Here is a 27320-nt window from a genome sequence, read left to right as displayed (position 1 = left end):
GCTATGATGTTCTAATAGCAGAAAGGCGATTTTTATTCCTGATTGGACTGACAATTGTGAGAATAAGGAAAGTCTAGAGCTGGTAGCCATCTTTATTACCACGTGGTGAGAATCTACCTAATAACAAGGCCAATACAGAGCAAAGCAGAAGTTGAGACTTTTAATCTCTAACAAAGATTCTTGATGCCAATTCATATGCAACACCCTAGTTATAGGTAAATTATATACTGTTTCCCATGGGATAGATGGGACCTGGGATAACTTTAGCCTCTGTAGCAACAACATCTGGCCAAAGAAGTATCTTCAGTTTACTACTCTGATCTATAAATATAGTAATTTCATGTTTTTCTATGTATCATGACTGGAAAAGATCTGGAAGTAGTGTCATACATGGTCTAGCACTTGTACCAAAATAATTTAACACAAGCATTATACCTGTAGCATATGATAGACAACTCTGTTAAGTATTATTAACCCTATGTTTTTAAAATTTCTTTTAATGTTTATTTGAGAGAAAGCACAAGTGGGGATGGGACAGAGAGAAGGCCAAGCAGTCTCCATACTTGCCAGCGCAGAGCCTGATGAGGGGCCTGATCCCACACACTGTGAGATCAAAGGGATGCTGGGGTGGCTCAGTTGGTTAAGCATCCAATTTCGGCTTAGGTCACGATCTCACTGTTCATGGGTTCGAGTCCTGCATCAGGCTCTGTAATGATAGTGTGGAGCCTGCTTGGGATTCTCTCCCCCTCTCTCTGCCCCTCCCCTGCTCATGCGCTCTCTCTCAAAAATAAATGATCATTAAAAACTAATATTAAAAAAAACAACTCAGGAGATCAGACCTGAGCCAAAATCAGGAGTCAGAGACTTAACTGAATGAGCCACTCAGGTACCCCTAAATTTTTTAAAATTATCTTTACACTCATCGTAGAGCTCAGACTCATGACCCCAAGATAAAGAGTCGCATGCTCTTCAGACTAAGCCAGCCAGGCACCCCTTAATCCTATCTTTATAGAATGGAAAAACTGAACTGCTAAATCCATACTAGTAGAACATACAAAACAGAACAATTCTGCAGCTATTCCAATGGTTACGGTTTTTTGCTGCCATCTTTTGTGGTTAGTTTAAGTATTAGAAAATCTTTATTCATATATTCTATTTTTTTTCAGAAGGAAAAAAGCAGAAGGTAGAAAGGAAAGAAAGACCAAATAATGAAACCATCAAATTAATACAACACAATAAAGAAGTCATTAAAGCCCACTAAAGAGATTGTTTCCTTCAGATCATGAACAAATGGGATAGGATCTAGAAAACAACTACATTCTTTCAAAAGTCTCATTTTGTCTATGTAAATTCACAGTTCCACATGAAGCTTTTTTTTTTTTTTTTTAATGTTTATTTTTGAGGGAGAGAGAGAATGCGTGTGCAAGCTGAGGAGGGGCAGAGAGAGAGGGGGGCGGGGGGACACAGAATCTGAAGCAGGCTCTGTGTTGTCAGCGCAGAGCCCCAGTGTGGGCTCAAACTGAAAAACCATGAGAACATGACCAGAGCCAAAGTCGGATGCTTAACCGACTGAGCCAGACACCCCTGAAACTTTGGTTTTTAGATGTAACATGGAGTTGCGCTTGTCCATTTAGACAATCTGTGGCACTCAGACGTCAATTTCTTGGATTGGCAAGAGACTCTGAGGACCCATCCCCAGACTCCCTTCCTTCCTCCCTCTATGCTCTTCTCTACTGTAAGTTTAGAGGAATAGGTAGGTCTGGTTGTCCAAATTCAGAAGTATAAATTTTTAACATGTGTTACAATAAAAACAGACCTATTCAAGTAATAATTTGGGATAAAAATGAGGAACAGCGTTCTTGTTTTCAATTATTGGTCAGTTCTCACGACCACCACCTTTCCCGGATTTATAGATACTCAAAGAAATAATGTGCTCTCTCCATCCCCGCTTTAAAAGCCAGGACAAAGGACTATGGTAGGCGTTTTTCAACACGGGATCTAGACCAAAACTTAAAAGTTCTAAAAGGAGAGACATGCAGACAAAAGGACAGGCAAAACCATTCCATTTTCTATAGTTTTCAGGTTCATACTTCTGATCTTTTAGGCTGTTTTACAATCTTTGTCAGATTCGACTAATAAAATAAAAATACTGTTTAAAAAATACTGTTTGAATGAAAATAAGCTTGAAAAAAAGGCTTTTAAATAATAAAAACACCAAAACAAAATGAAGACCAATTCAACACACACACACACACACAAACTACTAGCAAACAGCAAATTAGTAAGTTGTGAAGTTCTAGAGCTCAGACATATTATAAAAACAAGAAAACTAAAGTAGTACTTAAGGGAGACAAATGAGAATTAGACATCTATGACCCAATGAACAATATTGTATTTGTCCCTTTTCAACATACAGACAATGGTCAAGGAGTTGGGTCTGACCCCCATTTTATAAAGTAAGTTCTACGCCCAACATAAGACTTGAACTCACAACCCTGAGATCAAGAGCCACATGCTCTACAAACTGGACCAGCGAGGCATCCACTACCCCCTCACTTTTTTTACCTTTCTTTGTTAGCTACTATGTCACCACAAGTACAACTTTAGGACGGAAGGCAGAAAACTGGCCCTAGTACAACAAATTAAGACCTGGCTCATGGATCTGCCTGCAAACTACGGAGGAAAAGTTTGGAATTTTGCAGGATTAAAGATTGGCATTCTTCTTCAAGTATACACACATACCCTCTAGGCAGTATGAGGCAGAAGGGGTTCATTCTTAAAAGCCTAAACTTACCTTGACTCTTAAAACACATACACATGGGGCGCCGGGGTGGCTCAGTCAGTTAAGTGTCCGACTTCGGCTCAGGTCATGATCCCACAGTTCATGAGTTTGAGCCCTACATGGGGTTCTGTGCTGATAGCTCAGAGCTTGGAGCCTGCTTCGGATTGTGTGTCTCCCTCTCTCTCTGCCCCTCCCCCACTCATGCTCTTTCTCTCCAAAATAAGCAAACATTAAGAAAAATTAAAACACATACACAGAGAAACAATGACTGATTGAGATTCTTAGGTTTTACAGATAATGGCCTAATTTGACGAAAATTGATAGGCAACTTTGGAGAAGGGAAGCCCAGTGCCTGACTCTTCTAGTTAACCTACATCCCTTTAATCTCACATTCATACCATTTCAAAAGATGAACCCATACCACCAGAAGATGGCCCTTAGTTAAAACTCAGTCCTGGGGGCGCCTGGGTGGCTCAGTCGGTTAAGCAGCCGACTTCGGCTCAGGTCATGATTTCGCGGTCCGTGGGTTCAAGCCCCGCGTCAGGCTCTGTGCTGACAGCTCAGAGCCTGGAGCCTGTTTCAGATTCTGTGTCTCCCTCTTTCTCTGACCCTCCCCTGTTCATGCTCTCTCTCTGTCTCAAAAATAAATAAATGTTAAAAAAAAAAAATTAAAAAAAAAAAAAAAAAAAAAACAACTCAGTCCTGGGACGCCTGAGTGGCTCAGTCGGTTAAGTGTCTGACTTCAGTTCAGGTCATGATCTGGCAGCTTGTGAGTTCAAGCCCTGCATTGGGTTCCGTGCTGACAGCTCAGAGCCTGGGGCCTGCTTGAGATTCTGTGTCTCCCTCTCTCTTTTTACCCCTCCCCCACTCACACTCCATCTCTCTCTCTCTCTCTCTCTCTCTCTCTCTCTCTCTCTCTCTCTTAAAAATAAACATTAAATAAAAATTAAAAAACAGTCCTTATTACATATTTTCAAGATGTAAGTGGGATTTGAAAAGGACATCATGGCAGATAAGTCTGTTATGAGTGGGAAAATGTGATAGCTTAGACGGTTACATATTACAAATAGCTTCTGTTTATGCCTAAAGCAACTAACAAATGTAATAAATGCTTCCTCCTGTGCAATCCTGGAACTGCTGCTGACTGATACATCCCTGCAAAAACACATGGTAGGAATGAGGGTCTCAGACTAAATACACAAAACCACAAAGAACATTTTTAAAAGGACATTTTTAAAATACACAATATATATCATATGCACAATCTGAAACTACCAAGTTGAGTGCAGTGGAACCCAATGTACAAATATCAAGGGAGCAATAAATAAAATCATCCTGCCCCCAAATGGGACTGTCAGGAGCCCTAGGAACAGCAGTGCTACAGCCATTTCCCCTCACCTTGCCTACTTTGTCATCTAATGTTTGGGACAGTCCTTAGCTCCCTTCCCTTTCAGCAGGTCATTGAGAAGATTAAACAGGAAAACATCCTATCCTATTCCTGACAGATGCTTCTCCATGATGTAGTAGCAAAGAAAACACTATGCAACCATCCTTCAAAAGAAACCAAACCTCCACCAAGATGACTTTCCTTATCTAAGAGCCTGCAGCAGGTATAGCAGACAGTTCTGGGGATGGTGCTTCAGAGAAAGCAGTTGTGAACTCTACTGTTTGACAGCCAACCCCAACCAAAAGCACTCACTTGGTTCCGGACAGAGCATGGATTGAAGAATATTTTGTTTCTTACACCAAGAAGAACAGGCATGTATGGACTCCTAATTGCTGACATGTGGCAACATCAGGGGTCCCTACCCTCCCAACTTCATTCTTTGCTAATGCCTACTCCTTAAATCTTCCCAATTCCGTAAGGAACTCTAACCCGCCTAAACTTAATCCTATGCACCTGGCTGTAATAGGATGTTCTCTTCTTCCAGAAAGTGCTGGCTTTCCTCTATGCCTCTATGAGGAGGCAAACTACTGAGCCTTTAGTGGACACAAGCTGGCTGATGCTCTGAATCCCTATAATTGTAGTGATCTTTTTCCTACTTTCCCCTCTACTTTTACTACTCACTAGGTCTTGTGATATATATTGAGTTAGACTCTTCAAGGTAACTGGGATGCTTTATTCTTCTTCAGGTTGCAAAAGCTTTCCATGTTTAAGTTTTCTAAATATGTTCACTGAGGTGCTGAATGAAAGACTAGTACAGGTAGTCATGAATAAGTCCAAACATATGTAAACATGGGACCGCTTTCAGATAACACTACCATATAGCAGTCAAGACCCTAAAACAGCTGGAGCTGAACCTTATGCCACCTCCACTGCTGTCTTGCTTTGGCCACCCATAAACTGGATATAGAGTGCAGAACCCTTAGTTGTACAACTGCTAACTCTAGAGAGTTTAGCAGCAAAGGAATATAAAAGAAAATCCTGAGCACCTCATATTTTGCCTCTTTATATTTCAGTGCGATACACTGACCTGTGAGAAATATGTACGATTTGCTAGCTGAAGAACCCCCTTGCCTCACAATAAGTAAGAGAGAAACAAAGGAAAAGGAAAAAAGTATTTCACACCCACTCATTAGGTAGAGCTTTCCTGACATTACGGAGTTCTGGGCACCATCAGGTGTTCCAGGTAGATGAGGTTCCAATAATGTATGGAACCTACGTCTCCCTAGAAATTCACAAACACCAAAGCCTCTGTTCATTTTCCCACCCCCAAGATCATCACATTGAAGGAACGTCTATGATTACATGAGGCTAAGAGACAAAAAAAAAAGTCTGAGAAGGTAACTAAAGATTACAATCCATGGGCTCCTGGCTGACTCAGTCAATAGAGCATGTGATTCTTGATCTTGGGATTGTGGGTTCGAGCCCCACTTTGGGTGTAGAGATTGATTAAAAATAAAATCTTAAAAAGAAATTCCAATGCAAATACCTTTTTGAGCTGTGTATGAAGATCAAAGGGGCAATCAAGAAAACTAGTCCTGGTTATAAAGCCTCTAAACAAAAAAGCATAAAAGCAGAGAAGGCAATCTCTGAGATGAAGTCTAAGAAATGCTTCTAAATTGGGGCTCAAGTGACCTGAGGGCCTAGAGAGAGAAAAAATGATGCTGCTCCCCAAAGTAACAACAGTAGTTTTTAAGAGGAAGATTAGTATGAAAGGAGTTTCCTGTCCCCAAAGGACTGAATCAAATGAAAAACAGGTCTACCTTGAAAGAAAAAAGGTTCACAATATTTTAAACTGAGACAAGGTGAATAATATATTGTGTACTTATGCAGGAGAAGGTAAAATATCTTGAATTCCAGTGGGTAATGGCAATATCCATTAAGGTAGTACTAAAATGAAATGAGAAAAATCATTTGGGGCTTTATATTATGAAGAATGGGGATATCTGTTTTCTCAAAGGGGGACAAGATGTAAGCATGTGACTCAACATTCAACCTCCAAAAGTAAGAATCACTTAGTACCATACAGCTAACACTTCTTTTTGACTAGGGTTACTACTAGCCCTGAAAAACAAGCACCAAAATAATACCAAAAGGACAACCCTTCATTTTTTCTTCAATTTTTCAACAAATCTTCCAACATATTTACTTAACCCTTTTAAATACACTGTCAGTTTAATTACAAATGATGTGTTTCTTTTGAAAGTCTAACAGTCTCTTAAACAATTATGTAGAATGAAAGAGCTGAGAAATATGGTAGTCAAACATGTCCCCAGCAACAATAAATATAGAAGAATAATGTCCACAATATCCTAATCCTTTGAGGAAAGAATGATCCTGAAATCTTATGCCCAAACTGTCACTTGAAGTATAATTGCAAAACACACATATGCACACCCATACACATAGCATGTAATATTCTGAACATGTAAGAATTCAGGGAATACAGGGGGCTCTAAGGAGGATTTTCCTGGGGAAATTACTAATGGACTAATTCAGCCAATTAATAGATCAAAGGAAGTAAAATAATGGACAGCAAACTGTGAATTCATTTAATGGCAGGAATAAATTTTAAAAACCAGGATCACGTTAAAAAAAAAAAACAAAAAAACCAGGATCACGTTACAAAACAGTACAGACTATAAATCTTATAACCTTCTGATGATAAATATGTTCAAAAGTTATAAAGAAAAGGGGGAGAGAGAATGGGAGGTAAAATAAGTATACTGATTTCCTTTTCTTTAACTTGGATCTAAGTGTCAATATACCAGTTGAGGCTGAAAATAAGAGGTAAGTATAGGTTAAAGGAACAAATAATCAGCTAGAACTGTTGTATGGTGCTAAGGGATAGGAGGGATGAAGAAGTAGAAGTACATGAATTCTGCCAATGATCATAAAAGATCCTATGTAAAGCAGTAGACTTTAATATACTCATGCACCTGGGGGTATATCAAGTATCACATCATTTCTCCTTTCCAGCGTTCCTTTTCACAATTGCCCTTTACAAAAGAAGTGCACACTTTCCACATATCCAAATATTCCTAGGGTGCAATGCCCAGTAGTAATGAAATGTAAGGGGTATAAAACAAAGAGAAATTTACAAATAAAGCCAACTGTTTTTCCTTTCACATAAATAATTTTGTTAGAAGTGTAGAGTGATGTTAATACAAGCATTTTGGTATGTGGTGGAGTACAATAAATTCACATATGTATAGACTAGGGCTGCTGGAATTATATTTTCATTAAAATGAACTTACTAATTGCATCTCTGATTATTGTTAAGAAATGAATCATCCCTGGGGACCTGGGTGCTCAGTTGATTAGGTGTCCAGACCCTTGATTTTGACTGAGGTCATGATCTCATGGTTTGTGAGATCGAGACCTACGCTAAGACTGCTTAGGATGCTAGCACTCTCTTCCCTCTCTCTCTCTCTACTCACCCCCCCCTCCCGCCCCACTGGTGCTCACTCCCTCTCTCTCGCAATTAAAAAAAAAGAAAGAAAGAAGCGGCGGGGGGGTGGGGGGGGTTGGGGGCACACCTGCGTGGCTCAGTTGATTAAGTGGCTGACTTTGGCTCAGGTCATGATCTCACGGTTCATGAGTTCAAGCCCGGCGTCAGACTCTGTGCTGACAGCTCAGAGCCTGGGTCTCTCTGTGTCTCTGTCTCTCTCTGCCCCTCCCTGCTCATGCTCTGTTTCTCTCTCAAAATAAATAAACATTAAAAAAATTTTAAAAAAGGAGAAATGCATCATGCTTGAAGGAGAGTCCTATTAAAGTAAAGCATAAAGTACAAGGAGTATGTATTGATTCCTTATTTCATAGACATAAACTTATGGCAGGGCTCTGTGCCTGATCAATATGTGAGAATTCAGAAGCATGATGGTTTCAAAGTTAGGTATATCAACATATTTATTTAATTAAAAAAGGTAGTCACTTCTTTTCTGATTTAAAAAATTACAGGCAAGATGTGGTGCACTCCAAGATATATCTATCTTCTCAACGTATATTGTTTTGAACAAGGTACCTAAAGGAATGAGTAATGAGCATAATCAACAGTAATTTGATATGCTTGAACACTCTTTGGTATACACTTTCCAGAAAGTGGGAAGGAAATAACTTGATAAAAACTTGTAAGAAATTCTTGTGTAGGCGCACCTGGGTGGCTCAGTCAGTTGAGCGTCTGATTTTGGCTGAGGTTGTGATCTTGCAGTTTGCGAGTTTAAGCCCCATACTGGGTTTGCTGCTGTCAGCGTTAAGCCCACTTTAGACCCTCTGCCCCCCTCTCTCTGTCCTTGCCCTGCCTGCTGTCTCTCTCTCAAAAAAAATAAAACCTTTAAAAAATTTTTAACAAAGAAATCCTTGTATAAGTCAAGAAGTCTTTTTTTTCTGCTTTTAACCAAAGTAGAGTTCCTTATTAAGCTACTAGATTTTAGAATGATTAAAAATGACTAATAAAATGAATAAATAAATGGGGGGAGGGGAAAGATCAATCTCCTATGCAGAAGAATTTGAAATAATTTATACAGATATCTCACCCCCATGGAAGTATAATTTCTCATTCCTTACATGTGGGCTGCGCCTAAGACTTCCTTCCTTCAAAAGAGTATAGAATGGAAAGGGGAAAAACAAGTAACTTTATAGTGGAGAAATCTAAAAACAGAGTCTCAGCTAGGTGATGAACATTAACATCAATAGTAATAGGTCATGTTAATATTAGGTACCTTTATTACAAGGTAACAAAAATATATTTTACCTCTGTGGTCTTCATAACCCTACTCTAATAATCAGGAAAACATCAGAAAAATCCCAACTGGGGGACATTTTTATAAAATACCTGATTGGTACTCCTCAAAATTGTCAAGGTCATCAAAAACAAGAAAAGTTTGAGACTGTCACAGTTGCCTAAGGAGACATGCCTATTAAATATAACATGGTATCATGCATGAAATTCTAGAGCAAAGAACAACATAAGATAAAAACTAAGGAAATGTGAAAGAGTATGGACTTTAGTTAACAATAACATATTAAAAGTGGTTCTCTAACTGTAATGAATGAACCACATTAGTATCAGATGTTAATAATAAAACTGGCAGGTGCAGGTATATATGAGAACTATCTGTACTACCTTCACAATTTTCAAAAATCTAAACTATTCTAAAATTTTAAGTCATTTAAAGAGAAAACATCAATAACAAAACCACAATGAGATACCATGTCCACCCACTAGGATGGCTATTAAAAAAAACAAAGATAATAACAAGTCCTAATGAACACGTGGAGAAATAAATTTTCACATAATGTTTGTAGCAATGTACTATTTACTGCAGTCATGTTGGAAAACAGTCTGGCAATTCCTCAAAAAACTAAACGTTGAGTTATCATATAACCCACCAATTCCATTCCCAGGTATATATACCCAAGGAAATAAAAACATGTATATGTAAAAACTTGTACATAATGTGTATAGCAGTATTCATAATAGCCAAAAAATGGAAACCCAAAGGTCCATCAACTGATCAATGGATACACAAAGTGTGATATTCAATGGAATATCATTCAGCCATAAAAAGGTATGAAGTGCTGATATATGCTACAACGAGGATGAACCTTGAAAACATACTAAAGAAGCCAATCACCATATACTGAATTACTATTCTTATAAAATATCCAGAATAGGTAAATCTATATAGACAGAAAGTAGACTGGTGGTTTCCTAGGGTTTCAGGTAGAAAGGGGGAGGTGGGGGTTGAGTGATAATGGAGTGTAAATGTGAAGACGAATGAATTTCTTTAGAGGTGATAAAAATGTTCTAAAATTGGGGTGCCTGGGTGGCTCAGTCAGTTAGGCATCTAACTTTGGCTCAGGTCATGATCTCATGGTTCATGAGTTCAAGCCCTGTGCTGGCTCTCTGCTGACAGTTCAGAGTGTGGAGCCTGCTTCGGATTCTGTGTCTCCCTCTCTGTCCCTCCCCTGCTTGTGCTCTTTCTCTCGAAAATAAATAAAACATTAAAAAAAATTTTTTTAATGTTCTAAAATTGTGGGGATACTTATACAACTTTGTACTTATAGTACACTTAAATTGGGAGAACTGTAGGGTAATGGAAATTATATCACAATAAAACTGTTTTGTTTTTCTAAAGACTGACAACAGATCACTCTGTGATTTTTGCCAAATAACTCAGAATTAAAAGGATTTAGTTTCACTGCCATATAAAATTTTATTCCATTATCATATGTAAATATGGTCTCTTAATCACTGCATCTAATATGTTTATGTTACATATGTTTATTGTCACATGTGTATATATGCACACACACACATATATATGCTTGTATATACACAGGTATATATATTCTTGGGTGTGTATATTAGCATATATATTATTCATATATCATATATAAAATTGAAGCTACATTTTTTATTAAAAAAATTTTTTTTTAACATTTATTTATTTTTGACACAATGCGAGAAACAGAGTGCAAGCAGTGGAGGGGCACACGGAGAGAGACACAGAATCTGAAGTGGGCTCCAGGCTCTGAGCTGTCAGCCCAGAGCCCGACGCGGGGCTTTAACTCACGAACTGTGAGATCATGACCTGAGCCGAAGTCAGACGCTTAAATGACTGAGCCACTCAGGCTCCCCAAAGCTGTATTTCTGTCTCACTCTAGCAAAGTAATAATTATTCATAGATACATGGACTAATGAAAACAAATGTCTATCTACCTGATTTAAAAAAGCATTTCTAATAATTAGCAAATGTACATAGTAAATTGGAAGTGTATACTTACGTTGTTTTTAATCAACTGTATATTAATAAAGTAATTCAATATAGAAATAAGTTTAACTACAGCCTTGTCACAAATAATTAAAATATATTTATATATAGATTTTTATTGCAGAAAAATATAATGATAAATAATGTAAACATAACAATTACAAGTTAAAACTCAGGGTTCTTTTAAGGCTTAGGTGACCAACTCCCACACATATAGACCACTATAAACAAACAGATGGTTAGTATCTACTTATATAGTTCAACAGATGGAATCAAAAGAAATATACAAGCCTTTCAAATCATTAAGAACCATCTACACAGTTAATAAAACAAACAAAAAACCCAGGTAAATGAAAGCTTTTTTTTTAAATGTTTATTTGAGGGAGAGGGAGAGGGGGAGGGAGGAAGAAAGGGAGGGAAGGAAGAAGGGAGGGAGGGAGGGAGGGAGGGAGGGAGGGAGGGAGGAGACAGACAGACACAGAATCTGCAGCAGGCTCCAAGCTATCAGCACAGAGCCCAACACGGGGCCATGAGATCATGACCTGAGCCAAAGTTGGACACTTAACTGGCTGAGCCATCCAGGAGCCCCAGAAGCCCTTTTTAAAGTAGTACAACATAAAGTCATTTGAAGTTTGTAAAGACTTATATGATAGATTTCTCTGCAAAATATAGTAAGAACCCTAGAATAAGGAAGCAACTCATCCAAACATGGGCATCACAAGATCCAAAGATGCAGGATGGAACTTAAATAATGTTAAGAGGAAGAAGTCACACTAGAAAAATTCTTTCAAGATGAACATAAAGAAATGAGTAAAATATGCATTACTGCTCTGTAAGTGGGACTCTTCAAAATGATGCATACATGTTACTTAAAGCTCTAGCAAAAAACAAAAACAACAAAGTACAGAAAGGATTCTTTTGTACTTGTTAAAAGATAATATCCAATCTTAAGAGCCATCTAAAAACCAGATTATTCCTTATGTAGCCCCTTACCTGACATTCTGAGTAGGATTCCACCTTTCGGAGGGCAGTTCTCCACTCTGTGGGTCATCTACAGGCGGATGAAGAATCGAAATGCATACATCTCCATTCTATGAGACACAAACATCACATTTAGAAAGCACTCAAAAATATGATATAAAAAAGGGATATCAGTTCTGCTAAATTTTCTTTTATTCGTAGAAAACTTGTTTTCTCATCATAAGGGGAGAAAACAATTCTTTTTCTTCATGTTTGCAATCAATGTTAAAGAATTATTAAGTACTTTTTTGGGGCACCTGGGTGGCTCAGTTAGTTAAGTGTCTGACTTCGGCTCAGGTCACGGTCTCAACATTTGTGGGTTCGGGGCCCCGTGTCAGACTCTGTGCTGATAGCTCAGAGCCTGGGGCCTGCTTTGGATTCCGTGTCGTCTTCTTTCTCTGCCCCTCCCTCACTCACACTGTTAATCGCTATCTCTCAAAAATAAACATTAAAAAAAAGTTTTAAAGAAAGAATTAAGTAGTTTTTATATTACAAATATTCATTCTAATCCCCCAGATATATCTTAGTTTAAAAAGTAGCACTACTTATTTACTTATTTGTTTATTTATTTTTATTGTCAATTTGGCTAATATACAGTGTGTACAGTGTGCTCTTGGTTTTGGGGGTAGATTCCCGTGGTTCATCACTTATATACAACACCCAGTGTTCATCCCAACAAATGCCCTCCTTAATGCCCATCACCTAGTTTCCCTTCTCTCCCACCCTCCCCATCAACCCTGTTTGTTCTCTGTATTTAAGAGTCTGTTATGGTTTGCCTTGTAGCACCATCTTTCTAAAAAAACTCATTTAAAAATAGACAAACATGATGAACTGAGATCCAAGAGTCCTGAGAAGCAACAAAGTATCTTTATTTTCAGATACATCTGAACCTAAAGTACATAAAAAGAAACAAACAAATCCCCCTCAAATTTGCCTTGCTTAAAATCTGCCTAGAGAGATGCTAAAATCACTTGTAACATCAATCAATGGTTTTAATAATTATGGTTTATATAAACTAAAAATATGCCTCCCAACAATATAATTTTAACTCCCTCAGGATATGGATAAAACTCATCACTATGGTTATAATATTTTGGTTCATAAATTTAAATTATAGGACCTAATTCACATGTACATTTAAGTCAAACACATATGTATTGCCTACCATATGCATCACAGACTGTTTTTCAATAGAAAAGACAAGGCTGAGTAAGATATAGTCACCAATCTCAGTCTAAAATGAAAGATAAAATTCAAAATTTTAAACAGAAATATAACTACAGAAAGTGTAAAAATCTTACACATACAACCCAAATTTAGACACACACATAAAATACACAACCACATCAAGGTAACAGAGTATTTTTAAAAGGAGAATAAAATTTTAATAAAATCAATACCAAATACTAAATTCTAAAACTCTGTATTATCATTAGATGCTATGAGGAAGGTTAAAAAAAAAAAGAAGAAGGCACAACAGAAATCACGAGAGAAACTGGGATATTAGTGTGGAAGAACAAAAGGCTTATTGTTTCAGAAAGCTTTGAGATGGATTTTGAGTAAGAAGTACAATTTTAACAACTTAAGAGAAATTTAGACATCAGTTAGCCTAGATAAATAAACCAACATCATAAACAGTCGAACAAAATATGCTTGGGTAGTTGTATTTATTTTATGTTGCTACTCTAACAAATCACCACAAACTTAGTGGCTTAAAACAAAACAAAAAAATTATTATTTTACATTTCTATAGTCAAAGTCTGACACTGTTCCAACAGGGCTAAATTCAATGTGTCAGCATTAATGCACTCCTTCCTGAAGCCTCTAAGACACACTCTCTTTCCTTGCCCTTTCTAAGCTTCTAAAGGCTACCCACACTCCTTTGGTCTTGGCCCCCTTCCTCTAATCCTCAAAGCAAAAAGTGTTACATTTCTCTGAGCCTTTCTTCCATAGTCCTATCTCTCACTCTCATTTTCTGCCTACCTCTTCTACTTTAAAGGACTCTTTGGGTTACATTGGGCCCACCCAGATAATCCAGAATAATCTCCTTATTTTAAGGTCAGCTAATGATTAGCAACTTTAACTTTTCTTTAACATATAAGCTAACATACCATAGGTTCTAGGGACTGGAATGTCCAGGGATATGGACATCTCTGAAGGACCATTATTCTACCCACCACAGTAGTGAAGAACCCACTGGTAATGAAATAAATATATGGTACAAAAATTAGACCAGAGGAATATGCTACTTTGTTCAGAGTTTAATATGTATATACATAAAATTTCTGAGTAGTGGAACGACATATATAGATTTCTACTTAGAAACAACAAATTAAAAGATGGGCATCTGAGGGAACCTGGGTCGATCAGTCAGTTAAGCATCCAACGCTTGATCTTGGCTTGGGTCATGATTTCACGGTTTGTGTGATGGAGCCCCATGTCGGGCTCTGCACGGACAGCAGAGGCTGCTTGGGATTCCCTGTGCTTTCTCTCTCAAAATAAATAACCATTTGACAAAACCTAATATTTTCATGATAAAAACACTCAAAAAACGATAAACAGAACTATTAACATTATAAGGGGCATTTTTAAAAAAAGTCCACAGCTAGCATTATAGTAAATGGTGAAATCTTTCCCTCCAAGGATCAATAGGACAAGGATTAGAGTACCTGGGTGGCTCAGTCAGTTAAGCAAACGACTCTTGATCTCAGCTCATGTCATGATCTTACAGTATGTTACATCAAGCCCCGCGTGGGGCTCTGTTCTGACAGCGTGGAGCCTGCTTGGGATTCTCTCTCCTTCTTTCTCTCTGCCCTTCCCTGACTCATGCTCTCTCATTCTCAAATTTTAAAAACATTTAAAAAAAACAAAAAACAGGACAATGATAACTATTTTTACCACTGCTATTTAACACTGTCCTGGAAATTCTAACCAGAGCATTAGACAAGAAAAAGCAGTAAGAGACATACTAAGTGGAAAGGAAAAAGAAAAATTATTTCAAAAATGACAAAGAAAATTCCAAAGAATTCACAAGAAAGGCACTAAAGCAAGTAAACAAATTCAGCAAAGTTGTAGGACATAAGATCAACATTCAAATATCAGGTTTATTTCTAAATACCAGCAATAACCTAAACAGGATAACCTAAAAAGGATATTAAGAAAACAATTCCATTTACAATGAAATCTAAAAGAACAAAACACAACCTAGGAATAAATCTAACCAAGGAGGTGAAAGACTTGTACACAGAAAACTATAAAACACAGCTCAAGGAAGTTAAAGACCTAAATAAATACATCCTGGGTTCGTAAGTGGAAAGACTTCATGATAACATGACACTAACTATTCCCCAGTCTGATCTACAGTTTCAGTGGAATCCTAATCAAAATCCTGGCTTCCCCTTGCCAGAAATTGAAAACCTGATCCTAACATTTATATAGAAATTTAAGGGATCTACAATAGCAAAAAACAATCTTAAAGAAAAAAAAAAAAAGTAAAATCAAAGACTCACACTTCCTGATTTCAAAACTTACTATAAACCTATAATCAACAAGACAGTTTAGGACTGGCATAATGAGAGACCTACAGACCAATAAAACAGAACTGAGAGTCCATAAATAAGCACATACATCTATGGCCAATTGATTTTTGATGAGGATGCTAAGTCCATTCTATGGGGAAAAAACAGTCTCTTCAACAAATGAATTGGGATAACTGAATTTTCAAGAACAAAAGGATGAAGTTGGATTCCTATCTCATACCATATACAAAATTAACTCAAAATGGAAGATCTAAGAGCTAAAATTATAAAACTCTTTAAAAACCAAAACAAAACATAGGAGTAAATCTTCATGATCTTGGATATGGCAATGGATTCTTAGATATGACACCAAAAGCATGAGCAATAAACCAGACTTTATCAAAATGAAAAACCTTTGTGCAAAGAAAATTATCAAGAAAATGACAAGACAACCTACAGATAAGAAGGAAATATCTCCAAGTCATGTATTCGGTAAGTGTTTAATATCCTTAATTATATAGAACTCTTACAACTCAAAGACAAAAAGATAAACTAGTCTATTAAAAATGGGCAAAGGACGTGAACAAACATTTCTCCAAAGATGATATATAAATAGCCAATAAACACATGAAAGCATGCTCAACATCATTAGTCATTAGGGAAATGCAAATCAAAATGACAATAAGATATCACTTTACATCCCTTAGGATGGCTATAATTGAAACAAAAATGAAAAATAACAAGTGTTAGTAAGGACGTGGAGAAACAGGAACCCTCATCCATTACTGGTGGGAATGTGAAATGGTTCATCTGTTGGAGACCCGTCTGGTAGTACCTCAAAGAGTAAAATACAAAATTACCTATTTGATACCATAATTCTAGGTATATAAACAAGAGAACTGAAAGAAGGACTTAGACAAGTACATATATACACACGGGCACAGCAGCACTATTCTCACATCCAAAATGTGGACAAAGATCAAATGTCCATCAACAGATGGATAGATACAATTGAATATCATCCAACCATAAAGAGAAATGAAGTACTGCTACATGTTACAACATGGAGAAAATTGGCTAAATGAAAGCCAGACACAAAAGGTCACATATTGCATGATTCCATTTATAAGAAATATCCAGAATAGACAAACATATACAGACAGAAAGCTGGGTGGTCATTGTCAGAGACTAGGACTAGAGTGAAATGGAATGGAGAGAAAGTGCATTGTGCGTAAAGTGTTTTATGCAGGAGTGATGGGAATACTTTATAAATAGAGGTGTTAGCTGCACAACACTGGGACCACGTACTAAATGTCACTGAATTACGTTCACTTTAAACAGTTAATTTTTTAGGGGCGTGTGGGTGGCCCAGTCAGGTTAAGTGACCAACTTCGGCTCAGGTTATGATCTCACAGTCTGTGGGTTTGAGCCCCACGTCAGGCTCTGTGCTGACAGCTCAGAGCCTGGAGCGTGCTTTGGATTCTGTGTCTCCCTTTGTCTCTGTCCTTCACCTGCTCACATTCTGTCCCTCTCTCTCAAAAATAAATAGACATTTAAAAAATAATAAACAGTTAATTTTTTAGAGTGAGAGTGAGCGGGGGAGGGGCAGAAAGAGAGGGAGAGAGAATCCCAAGCAGGCTCCATGCTGTCAACACAGAGCCCAACACAGGGCTCGATCTCATGAACTGTGAGATCATGACCTAAGCCGAGATCAAAAGTCAGATATTCAACCAACTGAGCCACCCAGGAGCCCCTAAATGGTTAATTTTATGATGTGAATTTCACCTCAATAAATTATTATTTTAAAAAGGATGGGGGGGGCGCCTGGGTGGCTCAGTCGGTTAAGCGTCCAACTTCAGCTCAGGTCACGATCTTGTGGTCCGCGAGTTCGAGCCCCGTGTCGGGCTCTGGGCTGATGGCTCAGAGCCTGGAGCTTGCTTCCGATTCTGTGTCTCCCTCTCTCTCTGCCCCTCCCCCGTTCATGCTGTGTCTCTCTCTGTCTCAAAAATAAATAAACGTTAAAAAAAATTTTTTTTTTTAATTAAAAAAAAATAAAATAAAAAGGATGGGGGAAGTTCTAAGTCTCTAGAACGGCAGCTGTAAAACGTAAAGTGAAGGCTATCTAGCCTAGGCCCTCTCCAAATCCAATTAAACTGAAATCTCCAGTATTCTTTATTCGTAACAACTTCTCCACAGGATTCTGATATGAAGCCAAATTTGGGCACATCACTGCCTAGAAAAACCTTTTTCCTGTACCTTAAAGTTATAGAGAATGCATAAGATCTGCAAATCCATGAATATAACTACATAAATATATATTAAATCTTGCTTGTCACAGATTACTTACAAACCAGATCCCAGCTGGTAAAACATTCCTTCAGGGTGTGTCTGTGAGGGTGTTTCCAGGAGATACTAGAATTTCTATCAGTAGACTGAGTAAGGAATATCCACCCTAACTGGAGTAAGTATCCTAATGGGGCAGGCATCATCCAATCTGTTGAGGTCCTGAACACAACAAACAGGCAAAAGAGATTCTCTCTTAACCTGGAACACTGGAACTCTGGGTTCTTGGGCCTTGGTATTCTAGGACATACACATGCAGCTCCTTAGTTTCCAGGCTTCTGGATTCAATCTGAATTATACTCCTGGCTTTCTTGGTTCTACAGCTTGCAGAGACTGTGCTATTTCTTAGACTTTATAACCATATGAGCCAACTCCTATAAATAAACCTCTTCTAATACATATCTCTATATATCCTATTGGTTCTGTTTCTCTGGAGAACCCTCGCTAACACATCGTTGTTGTTGCTTTTATCTGGTCTTTTCTTAATGCTAAAATATAATTGATGACTAGAGCTTTACTGTACAGGACTCTTGGATATATGCAGTTCTTTCAACTTTTAAAAAGCTGATTAAAGGTCTCAACCATTTTCACTCCTAATGCATACCATCCATCTAAATAATTACAAAGATCATAAACTATGTGTAATTAGGCCCATTCAACACTTACAAAGCCTAAACTTTATTATTCCAAACAGTTATGGTTCTGCAGACTTGGCAAAAAACCTTATATAAGATACCAGACAGCTAGCCTGTTCTTTACTCAAGCCTTCTAAGGACAGAGAGATAAAGCAGAAGAGTCTTCAGAAACTAACCATGCTGGCACCTCGATCTTGGACTTCTAGCTTCCTATTCTGTGAGAAAATATATTTCTTTTCTTTAAGTCATCCCCTCTATGGTACTGTTATAGCAGCCCAAGCTAAGACAACATGACTTAGGAAAAGCATATTAAAACAGTAGGGTCTATTTTTAATCATTATTAAAACAATAATATTTAAACATACCATGCCCTAATGATAGTGGAATAGTAGCCAAATTGATACTTCTTTATAATGCTGGAAGCTATACAAATTAGTATAATGATTTGAGAATAATCTGGGTTCTAGAATGAAGAATAACTCTTCAGAACCAGAACCATAAGTGAAACAGCAAAATATTTTATTACTGGCTGTCAAGCAGACTAAAAGACACCAACATACGTGAACTTTCATTTCATGACTGCACTGGTTGACATTTACCTGTGCACACTATATAGGAAAAATGACTTGTATACTCCTTCGTAAAAAAAAAAAAAAAAATCTGAAATCTTTATATTTTTACTTTTTTAAAAAATTTAAGTAACCTCTACATGCACCATGGGGCTCAAACTCACAACCTCGAGATCAAGAGTCACATGCTCTTCTGACTGAGCTAGCCAGGTGCCCCTATTATGTTTTTTAAGTAAAGCTTCATACTGTGTTTCACAACTCACTAGTACTAAAAAGATCAAATAGTGTGTGCTTTCCACTCAATTTTGCAGTGAATCTAAAACTACTCTAAAAATTAGTCTATTCTAAAAAAAAAAATTATTTTTTATTTACTAAATTCTAAAGAACAGAGAGATTCTGAGTTGCCATAGCTGTAAAGTTCACAGTGCATTACAGGGTGTATGAAAGCCTCATTTTAATACATGGCCAGGCAAATGGAGTTTGTTGGCTGTCTACTTCTGAGAACGCAGTTACATGTAACCATGAAACTATTTTTGAGTTCACTCAACATATTACAAAGTAGACAGGAATAGATACATAGTAGTACAATCACTGGTGACAAGTTCATATTAAATTTCCTTTGTTCTCCAAGTTCCCCCTTGATATTTATAAATTTCACAAATATGGCAATGATAAAGGTAATGTTAAAATAATTAAATTCATTCATATATACTGCAGCGTTTACTTCTTTTGGGGCTGTAGTAATGTGTACATTAATGTATTTAGCAAAACTATAACAAAAGCTCTTGTGATTTTTAAAACTTCACATAATAGGGGCACCTGGGTGGCTCAGTCAGTTAAGTGTCTGACTCTTGGTTTCACCTCAGGTCATGATCTCACAGATTTTGAGCTCAAGCCCCACAGTGGGCTCTGCGCTGATAGAGTGAAGCCTGCTTGGGATTCTGTCTCCCTCTCTGCTCCTCCCCTGCTCACTCTCTATCTTTTAAAAATAAATAAAAATAAACTTTAAAAAGTTATTTAAAAAAAATAACATTATAACTTATTTTCTAACAATAATAGTCTCTACAATATTTATTTTTAATGCTTGTGAAGTTAATGTAGCAAAAACTTCTTTTAAGTTTATTTTTTTACTTTTTTTTTTAATGATTATTTTTGAGAGAGAGAGACGGAGACAGAGCGTGAGCAGGGAGGGACAAAGAGAGGGGGAGACAAAGAATCCAAAGCAGGCTTCAGGCTCTGAGCTGTCAGCACAGAGCCTGACACAGGGCTCCAACACATGAACCGTGAGATCATGACCTGAGCTGAAACCAAGAGTCAGACGCTTAACTGACTGGGCTACCCAGGAACCTTCCCAAAACTCTTTCATCAAGTCCCTTTTTCTGGCATTTGAATAGTCTTCTACTTTTGTATTTTTGATTGGGTTGTTTCACTGCCCCTCCCCCATCTCTAATTCTATTATAAATAACACTGCAGTAAACATTTTGACGACTACAGCAATTTGACCTCAAGGTCCACCACGTGTCTACCACAGGTGACAACGCAGGTAGGTGAGAGCAACAACCAACAAGAATATCCCTTTGGCCAAGAAACATGAGCCCCAACCTTTAGAATCACAAATACAGACATAGGCCCTCAAAAAGTTCAATTCTGATAATCATTTCCAAAGTGTAGCAAAGATAAATTAACTTATGTGAGAAGAGTCTCTCTCTGTTTTTTAAAGATTTATTTTATTTTGTTTCATTTCATTTTAGAGACAGAGTGTACGAGCAGAGAGAAAGAGAGAGAGAGAGACAATCTCAAGCAGGCTGCATACTCAGTGCAGAGTCTGACATGGGGCTCAATCCCATGACCCTAAATCAAGAGTTAGACGATCAACCCACTGAGCTACCCAGGCACCCCAAAGATTTTATTTTTTTATGTAATCTCTACACTCAAAGTAGGGCTTGAACTCACAACCCCAAGGATCAAGAGTCACACGCACTGCTGACTAAGCCAACCAGGAGCCCTATAAGTCTCTTATGACCACCATGACTGTATCAAATTAAATTCCTAACCGCGCTTTATCACTTCTTTAAAAAGAAAACATTAGGGGCTCCTGGGTGGCTCAGTCGCTCAAGCATCCAACTTTGGCTCAGGTCATGATCTCGTGGTTCATGGGTTTGAGCCCCACGTCAGGACTCTGTGCTGACAGGTCAGAGTTTGGAGCCTACTTCAGATTCTGTGCTTCCTTCTCTCTCTGTTCCTCCCCTACTCGTGCTCTGTCTCTGTCTCTCAAAACTAAATAAACATTAAAAAAATTAAAAAGAAAACATTTGTGGCATGGAAAACAACTGCATATTTATAAGATACGAATGAATTATTTTCCCATTGAAAATTTAATTATGAATATGAAAAAAACTTTTTAAAAAATAATGATCCAATGCTAAGTCTTAAGAGAACTAGTCTACTTTAATAGTGAAAAAATAGTGGAAAGGGAAGTTTACATACACTTTATTCCTTCACAGTTTTGAATCCTTTTCCTTGTTTTTTGTTTCTTTTTTTTTTTTTTAACATTTATTTATTTTTGAGAGACAGACGCAGAGCATGAGCAGGGGACGGTTTGTTAGCACAGAGCCCGACGCGGGGCTCAAACTCCTGAACTGCAAGACCATGACCTGAGCTGAAGTCAGACGCTCAACCGACTGAGCCACCCAGGCGCCCCTTTTGTTTCTCTTTGAGAGGAGTTTGGGATTAGGTAACTTCAGAATGGAAACAAGTGAATACATGGCTTTTAGGTGAATTAGTTCTTAATAGCAAAACAAAAGCTTGAGTCTTCTCACTTCACTCATGCTATATAAAATCCATAAATACTACATGGACAGAAACACAGAAGTATTTCTACGTGCGCTGAACTCGTTTTGAACTTCTTAAACAGTGAATTGTTTCTATAGTCTATCTCCTACAAGGGGTAACTCTGTTATACAGAATAGTGTTAAGGTATTCACTATTGTTTATAAATATTGTGATTATCTCAAATACTAAAGACATTAAAGAAAACAAATTCTGGGAGCTTATTTCTGGAAATGTAACTACACATCACCTTTTGAGCACCAGTTTGTCTTGTTTAAAGAAAAGAAAGGCAAAGATAATGCCTCGAAGAAAAAGTAAGTTGTGTAAAACAATAAAGCTGCTTGCTCCAGTGTGCTGATTTATATGGAGATCCAAATTCAGGGTTCAGAGCTCTAGAGCAAGTTCTTCATTTCTTGCCTACAAGCATTATGTTGCTCTGTTTCTGGAGCAAAGGAGCTTCCCAATATCCACCAGAGCAAAAGAAGGGACTATATGACTAAGGCTGCAAATTTTAAAAAGGAATTTTAATGCATGGTCCACAGCTTCAATAAAGTAAGACCACCTCAGAGCCTTAATACAATGAAAAAGATTACAAAATGGTAAAGGAGTGGACTATAAGGATATTTTAGAGGTCCTTTACATAATGATCCTGAGAAACAAAATGCATCATTCCAGCATGGTTATAGATTAGCCCAAAGCTAAGTGTCTTTCACCAACAAAACTAGAAATCACTCCCTCAGGCATGTGAAATGTTCCGTAGAAGAACCTCACCTTGGATTTATTCTAAAAGAGGTTCTCAACTGCTCTGAAGCAATTACTAAAAGGAGGCCAGTCCAAATGTAGTAGGATAAATTCCCCTGAGAAGCTCAATCTGTGATCATAGCAACAGGTGACCCTTGCTGTGAAGCTAGAGGATAATAATTTGTATGACTTTATACACTAAATTTTTAAAATGCCAATCTTAACACCTAGGCAGTATAATCTTAGGAATAGCAACAATGATTCAAAGTCTCAATCTTAAATATAATAGGGGTCCCTGGGTGGCTCAGTTGGTTGAGCACCAGACTCTTGATTTTGGCTCAGGTCATGATCCCAGGGTCATGGGATCAAGCCTCACATCAGGCCCCATGCTGAGGATGAAGCCTGCTTGAGATTACCTCTCTCTTTCCCTCTGCCCCTCTCCCCTGCTTGCATGCCCCTCTCTCTTAAAAAAAAAAATCTAGGGTTGCCTGGGTGGCTCAGGTGGTTAAGCATCCAACTCTTGATTTTGGCTCAGGTCATGATCTCACAATTTGTGGGTTTGGGCCCCTTGTTGGGCTCTGTGCTGTGTCAGCATAGAGCCTGCTTGGAATTCTCTCTCCCTGTCTCTCTGCCTCTACCCCAATCATACTCTTTCAGAATAAATAAGCTTAAAAAAAATTTTAAGCTTTATATATATTATATATAAACATATCTATGTGTAGAATACACCGGTATTATGAAACAACCTTCAATTTGGAACAATTAAACTAGAGACTAGTAACTACAAGTGGGGAACCATGAATACTCCCTTGTGGCTACAGCATAACTACCACAGCATACTGAGATGCATAGGTTATTTTGCAGGACTGTATCTAAAAAATGAATCTTCAGAGAAATTCACAACATACGTCTCTTACCTCATAAATGTTGGGGTGCCACATTTTGGTCAAGAATCTGAAGGTAGGTGGTGAATACGGGTAGTCAATAGGAAATTTAATATGCGCCTGAAAAGGAAAAAAATGAAATGCTAATAAATGAGACTCTAGGTTTTTCATCTGCCTAATAATTCACCCTATTATATCCCAGTGAAATAAAACTTTCTATGAGTAAACTCTTAGGATTAACAACTACTCATATACATTTTGTTAGCCCCAATGTCAGAGTTACTATTAATGTTCTTATAGCGTTTTTTCAAATATTCATAAGAGCTTATATTAAATCACCCAAACTCAACAGTAAAATAATTTTTCATTACATTAATATGAGTGAAAAATAGTAATAGGTACAGGTATGTCATACTAATTGCTACATTTATTTTTAACACAAAAAATAACTAATACAACCTTATGGTACATAATACAGAACAAAAATTATTTATAACTCACCTGATTTAAATACTACCCGGAAATAATAAATGCTAATATTTTGATACAGCTCCTTCCAGCAGTTTTTTTGGTATATACATGTTTGTTTCTTTACAAAACTTATTTTCAAAAATTTGAATATACTGAATTTTATAATTTTTCCCCATCCGTATCATACATTTTCCTACAAAATAGTCTCTAAATAGATGATTGTTAGTATCTGTGTAACATTCCATCATATGGATGTTAGATAAATCATTTTAAATAAATGATTTCTGTATTTTGGGACATTTGGGTTGTTTCTTACTCTTTTGCTATTATAAATAACTGCAGTGACTATCCTTGGCAGTATACCATATTTCAAATATGAAGAAACCCAGAAAGACACTCATTTAACAGTATAGTAAAAGAGCCTGAGAAAGGGATGGAAAGGACAAGCTAAGACTAAATAAGCTACAAAACCCAGTAAACATAGCAAGTCAGGACCCTCAAAAATTCTTCTCTTGATAAAAGCAATAAGAAAATTGGCAAAAATTTTAAGACTCAATTCTTCAGAATGTAGAAAATAACCAAAGGTTTGCAATAATTCAAGGAGTCTCTATTCAAGAAAAAGAGCTGACCCTCAGTAAGAACAGTGGAACTTTGTGGTGTTTTAACTTGTCCCAGTCCCATGACCTGCTCTCCAGGAGCTATGGTAATTAAAACTAACATATCACATTCAAAGTGAAGACAAGCAGTCACAGAATGTGCTGAAATTTCTTCCAAGCCTTAATCCCAAAGAACTGTCACTACCTGACATTTTTGATGGTTCCCTGGAAAAATTCACTTGCAAGACTGTCTACATTTGACCTGATCTATAGCTTGGGCAGTGTCAAAATAACTTGCCATGGGGTGTGTTTGCTAACAACAACGACAGGCAAATGCTGAACTTTAAAGCTGCTTGTTAGGTCAAACAACAGACTAACCAAAAAATTTAATGAGAAAAGCAAGGACAGGGGCGACTAGATGGCTCAGTCCATGAAGCGTCCGACTTTGGCTCAGGTCATGATCTCACTGTTCCTGAGTCTGAGCCCCGCATCAGGCTGTCTGCTGTCAGTGCAGAGCCCACTTCGGATTCTCTGTCTTCCTCTCTCTCTGCCCCTCCTGTGCTTGCGCTGTCTCTCAAAAATAAACATTTAGGGGCACCTGAGTGGCTCAGTCGATTAACCATCTGACTTTAGCTCAGGTTATGATCTCACTGTTGGTGAGTTCAAGCCCCTCACTGGGCTTGCTGCTGTCAGTGAAAAGCCTGCTTCGGATCCTCTGTCCCCCTCTCTCTGCCCCTTTCCCACTTGTGATCTCCCAAAAATAAACAAACATTAAAAAAAAAAAAAAGAGGAAAAGTAAGGATATGAGATGTGCATAAGGACTTTGAAAAACTCTAACAAATTCCCAAGAATCTAGAATACTGGCCCATATAGGGCTGTGTATGCCCAGGCTCTACACATGCTCAGGAAAGTCATGAGAATTCATCAGAAGGCCCTAAACTGGCATCTCTGGCTATACTGAAGGATCTGTACAAGGAGGAGGGAAAGGCTAACGCAGATTTCAAAACTGCATAACTGAGTGTTAAAGGCATGCTTCATTCAATATGAACTCCTCTTATAATGCCCAGGAGACTTCTTGGTACCAGGAAATCAAATCAAATCAAACTAAGGAAATTGCTGTCCAATCATTAGCTGATCATTAAACTAACCAAGTGGAGACTTTACTGGCCACATATAAGAATATAGACAAAACAGGGGTGCCTGGGGGGCTAGGTCGGTTAGGCGTCCATCTTTGGCTCACGTCATGATCTCACAGTTCGTGAGTTTGAGCCCCACATCAGGCTCTCTGCTGTCAGCACAGAGCCTGCTTCAGATCCTCTGTCTACCCACCCCCCCCCCCAAAACTAAATAAACATTTTACACACACACACAAGAATATAGACAAAACAGAATTGGGTCAGAAAAAAGCCACTAAGCAAGGAAACAATTAAAATGACGGCAACAAAAAATTCTGTTGCCACATTGTATTACTCGAACATCCAGTTTTCAACACAATACTATAGAACATGGCAAGAAAGAAAACAACACAAAGTATGGCCCATACACAGGGTAGAAAACCGATCAATAGAAACTCAAAGTCCAGATACTGAATTTACCAGGCAAGTTCTTAAATCAGCTGCATTAAATGTTTAAAGGATTAAAGGAAGCCATGGCTAATGAACTAAGGACAGTATGGGAAAAAGGTCTCAGCACACTGAGAATATCAATGAAGAGAAATTATTAAAAAAAGGGAATAGCTTTTGAGGGGGGGGAAAAACCCAATAGGAATTCTGGGGTGGCAAAGTACAATTATAATAACCACAAAAAGCTAAATGGGCTGAACAGATTTGAACAAGAGGAAAAAACAATCAGTGAAACTGAAGATACATCAATTTACGTTATTTCATCTAAGAAATAAAAAAAACAACTATGCCTCAGAGACCTGTGGGACACTAACAAGCATACCAACATATGCATACTGGGAATCCCAGCAAGAAAGGAAACAAAGGAGCAAAAAGGAATATTTGATGAAATAACTGCCCCCAAAATCCAATTTTAATGAAAAACATTAAGCCTCATAAACAAGTTCAACAAACTGCCAATAGAATCAACTCAGATTCACATTTAGAGATATCATCATCAAACACTACTGAAAGCCAAAGGCAATCTTCAAAGCAGCAAGAGACACAATTGATCAAGCACAAGGGGTCCTCAATAAGACATCATTTCTAATCAGAAACTAGGAAGCCAGAAAGCAGTAAAATGACATTAAATGTGCTGAAAGAACAAAACTTATCAACCAAAATTTCCATAACCAGCAAAACTCTTCTTCAAAAACTGAAGGTGCATTAAAAGATTACTAGATAGGGGTGCCTGGGTGGCTCAGTCGATTAAGCGTCTGACTTCGGTTCAGGTCATGATCTCGGAGTTCATAAGTTCCGCTCTGTGCTGACAGCTCAGAGCCTAGAGCCTGCTTCAGATTCTGTGCTCCGTCTCTCTCTGCCCCTCCCCCACTCGGACTCCATCTCTCTCTCTCTCTCTCTCTCTCTCTAATAAACAAAAAATAAATAGAATTAATTAAAAATAAATAAAATAAAATGAATAAGATATTACTAGATAAGTGTGGAGCGCCTGGGTGGCTCAGTCAGTTAAGTGTCCAACTTTGGCTCAGGTCATGATCTCAAGGTTCGTGGGTTAGAGGCCCAGATCAGGCTCTGTGCTGACAGTTCACAG

At 37.8% G+C, this 27320-nt stretch overlaps 1 protein-coding gene across 2 annotated transcripts in view; it reads right to left on the bottom strand.

Moving 5' to 3' along the window:
• The window catches only part of UBE2R2 (ubiquitin conjugating enzyme E2 R2), a 115471-nt gene that overhangs the window by 7983 nt on the left and 80168 nt on the right, over positions 1-27320 (bottom strand). The window contains exons 2-4 of one of the 2 annotated variants that reach the window (XM_042964144.1): positions 23575-23661; positions 13188-13256; positions 11996-12093 (exon numbers count right to left, since the gene is read on the bottom strand). In XM_042964144.1, the coding sequence (XP_042820078.1) occupies positions 11996-12093; positions 13188-13256; positions 23575-23661 (254 nt within the window). The remainder of the gene's footprint in view (positions 1-11995; positions 12094-13187; positions 13257-23574; positions 23662-27320) is intronic. The other variant, XM_007076568.2, reaches the window with a different exon arrangement.

This window comes from Panthera tigris, chromosome D4 (assembly GCF_018350195.1).
Source record: "Panthera tigris isolate Pti1 chromosome D4, P.tigris_Pti1_mat1.1, whole genome shotgun sequence".
In the NCBI taxonomy this organism is placed as follows: domain Eukaryota; kingdom Metazoa; phylum Chordata; class Mammalia; order Carnivora; family Felidae; genus Panthera; species Panthera tigris.
Note: the sequence above shows the minus strand (reverse complement) of the source record. Positions and strands in the feature narration are given on the sequence as shown.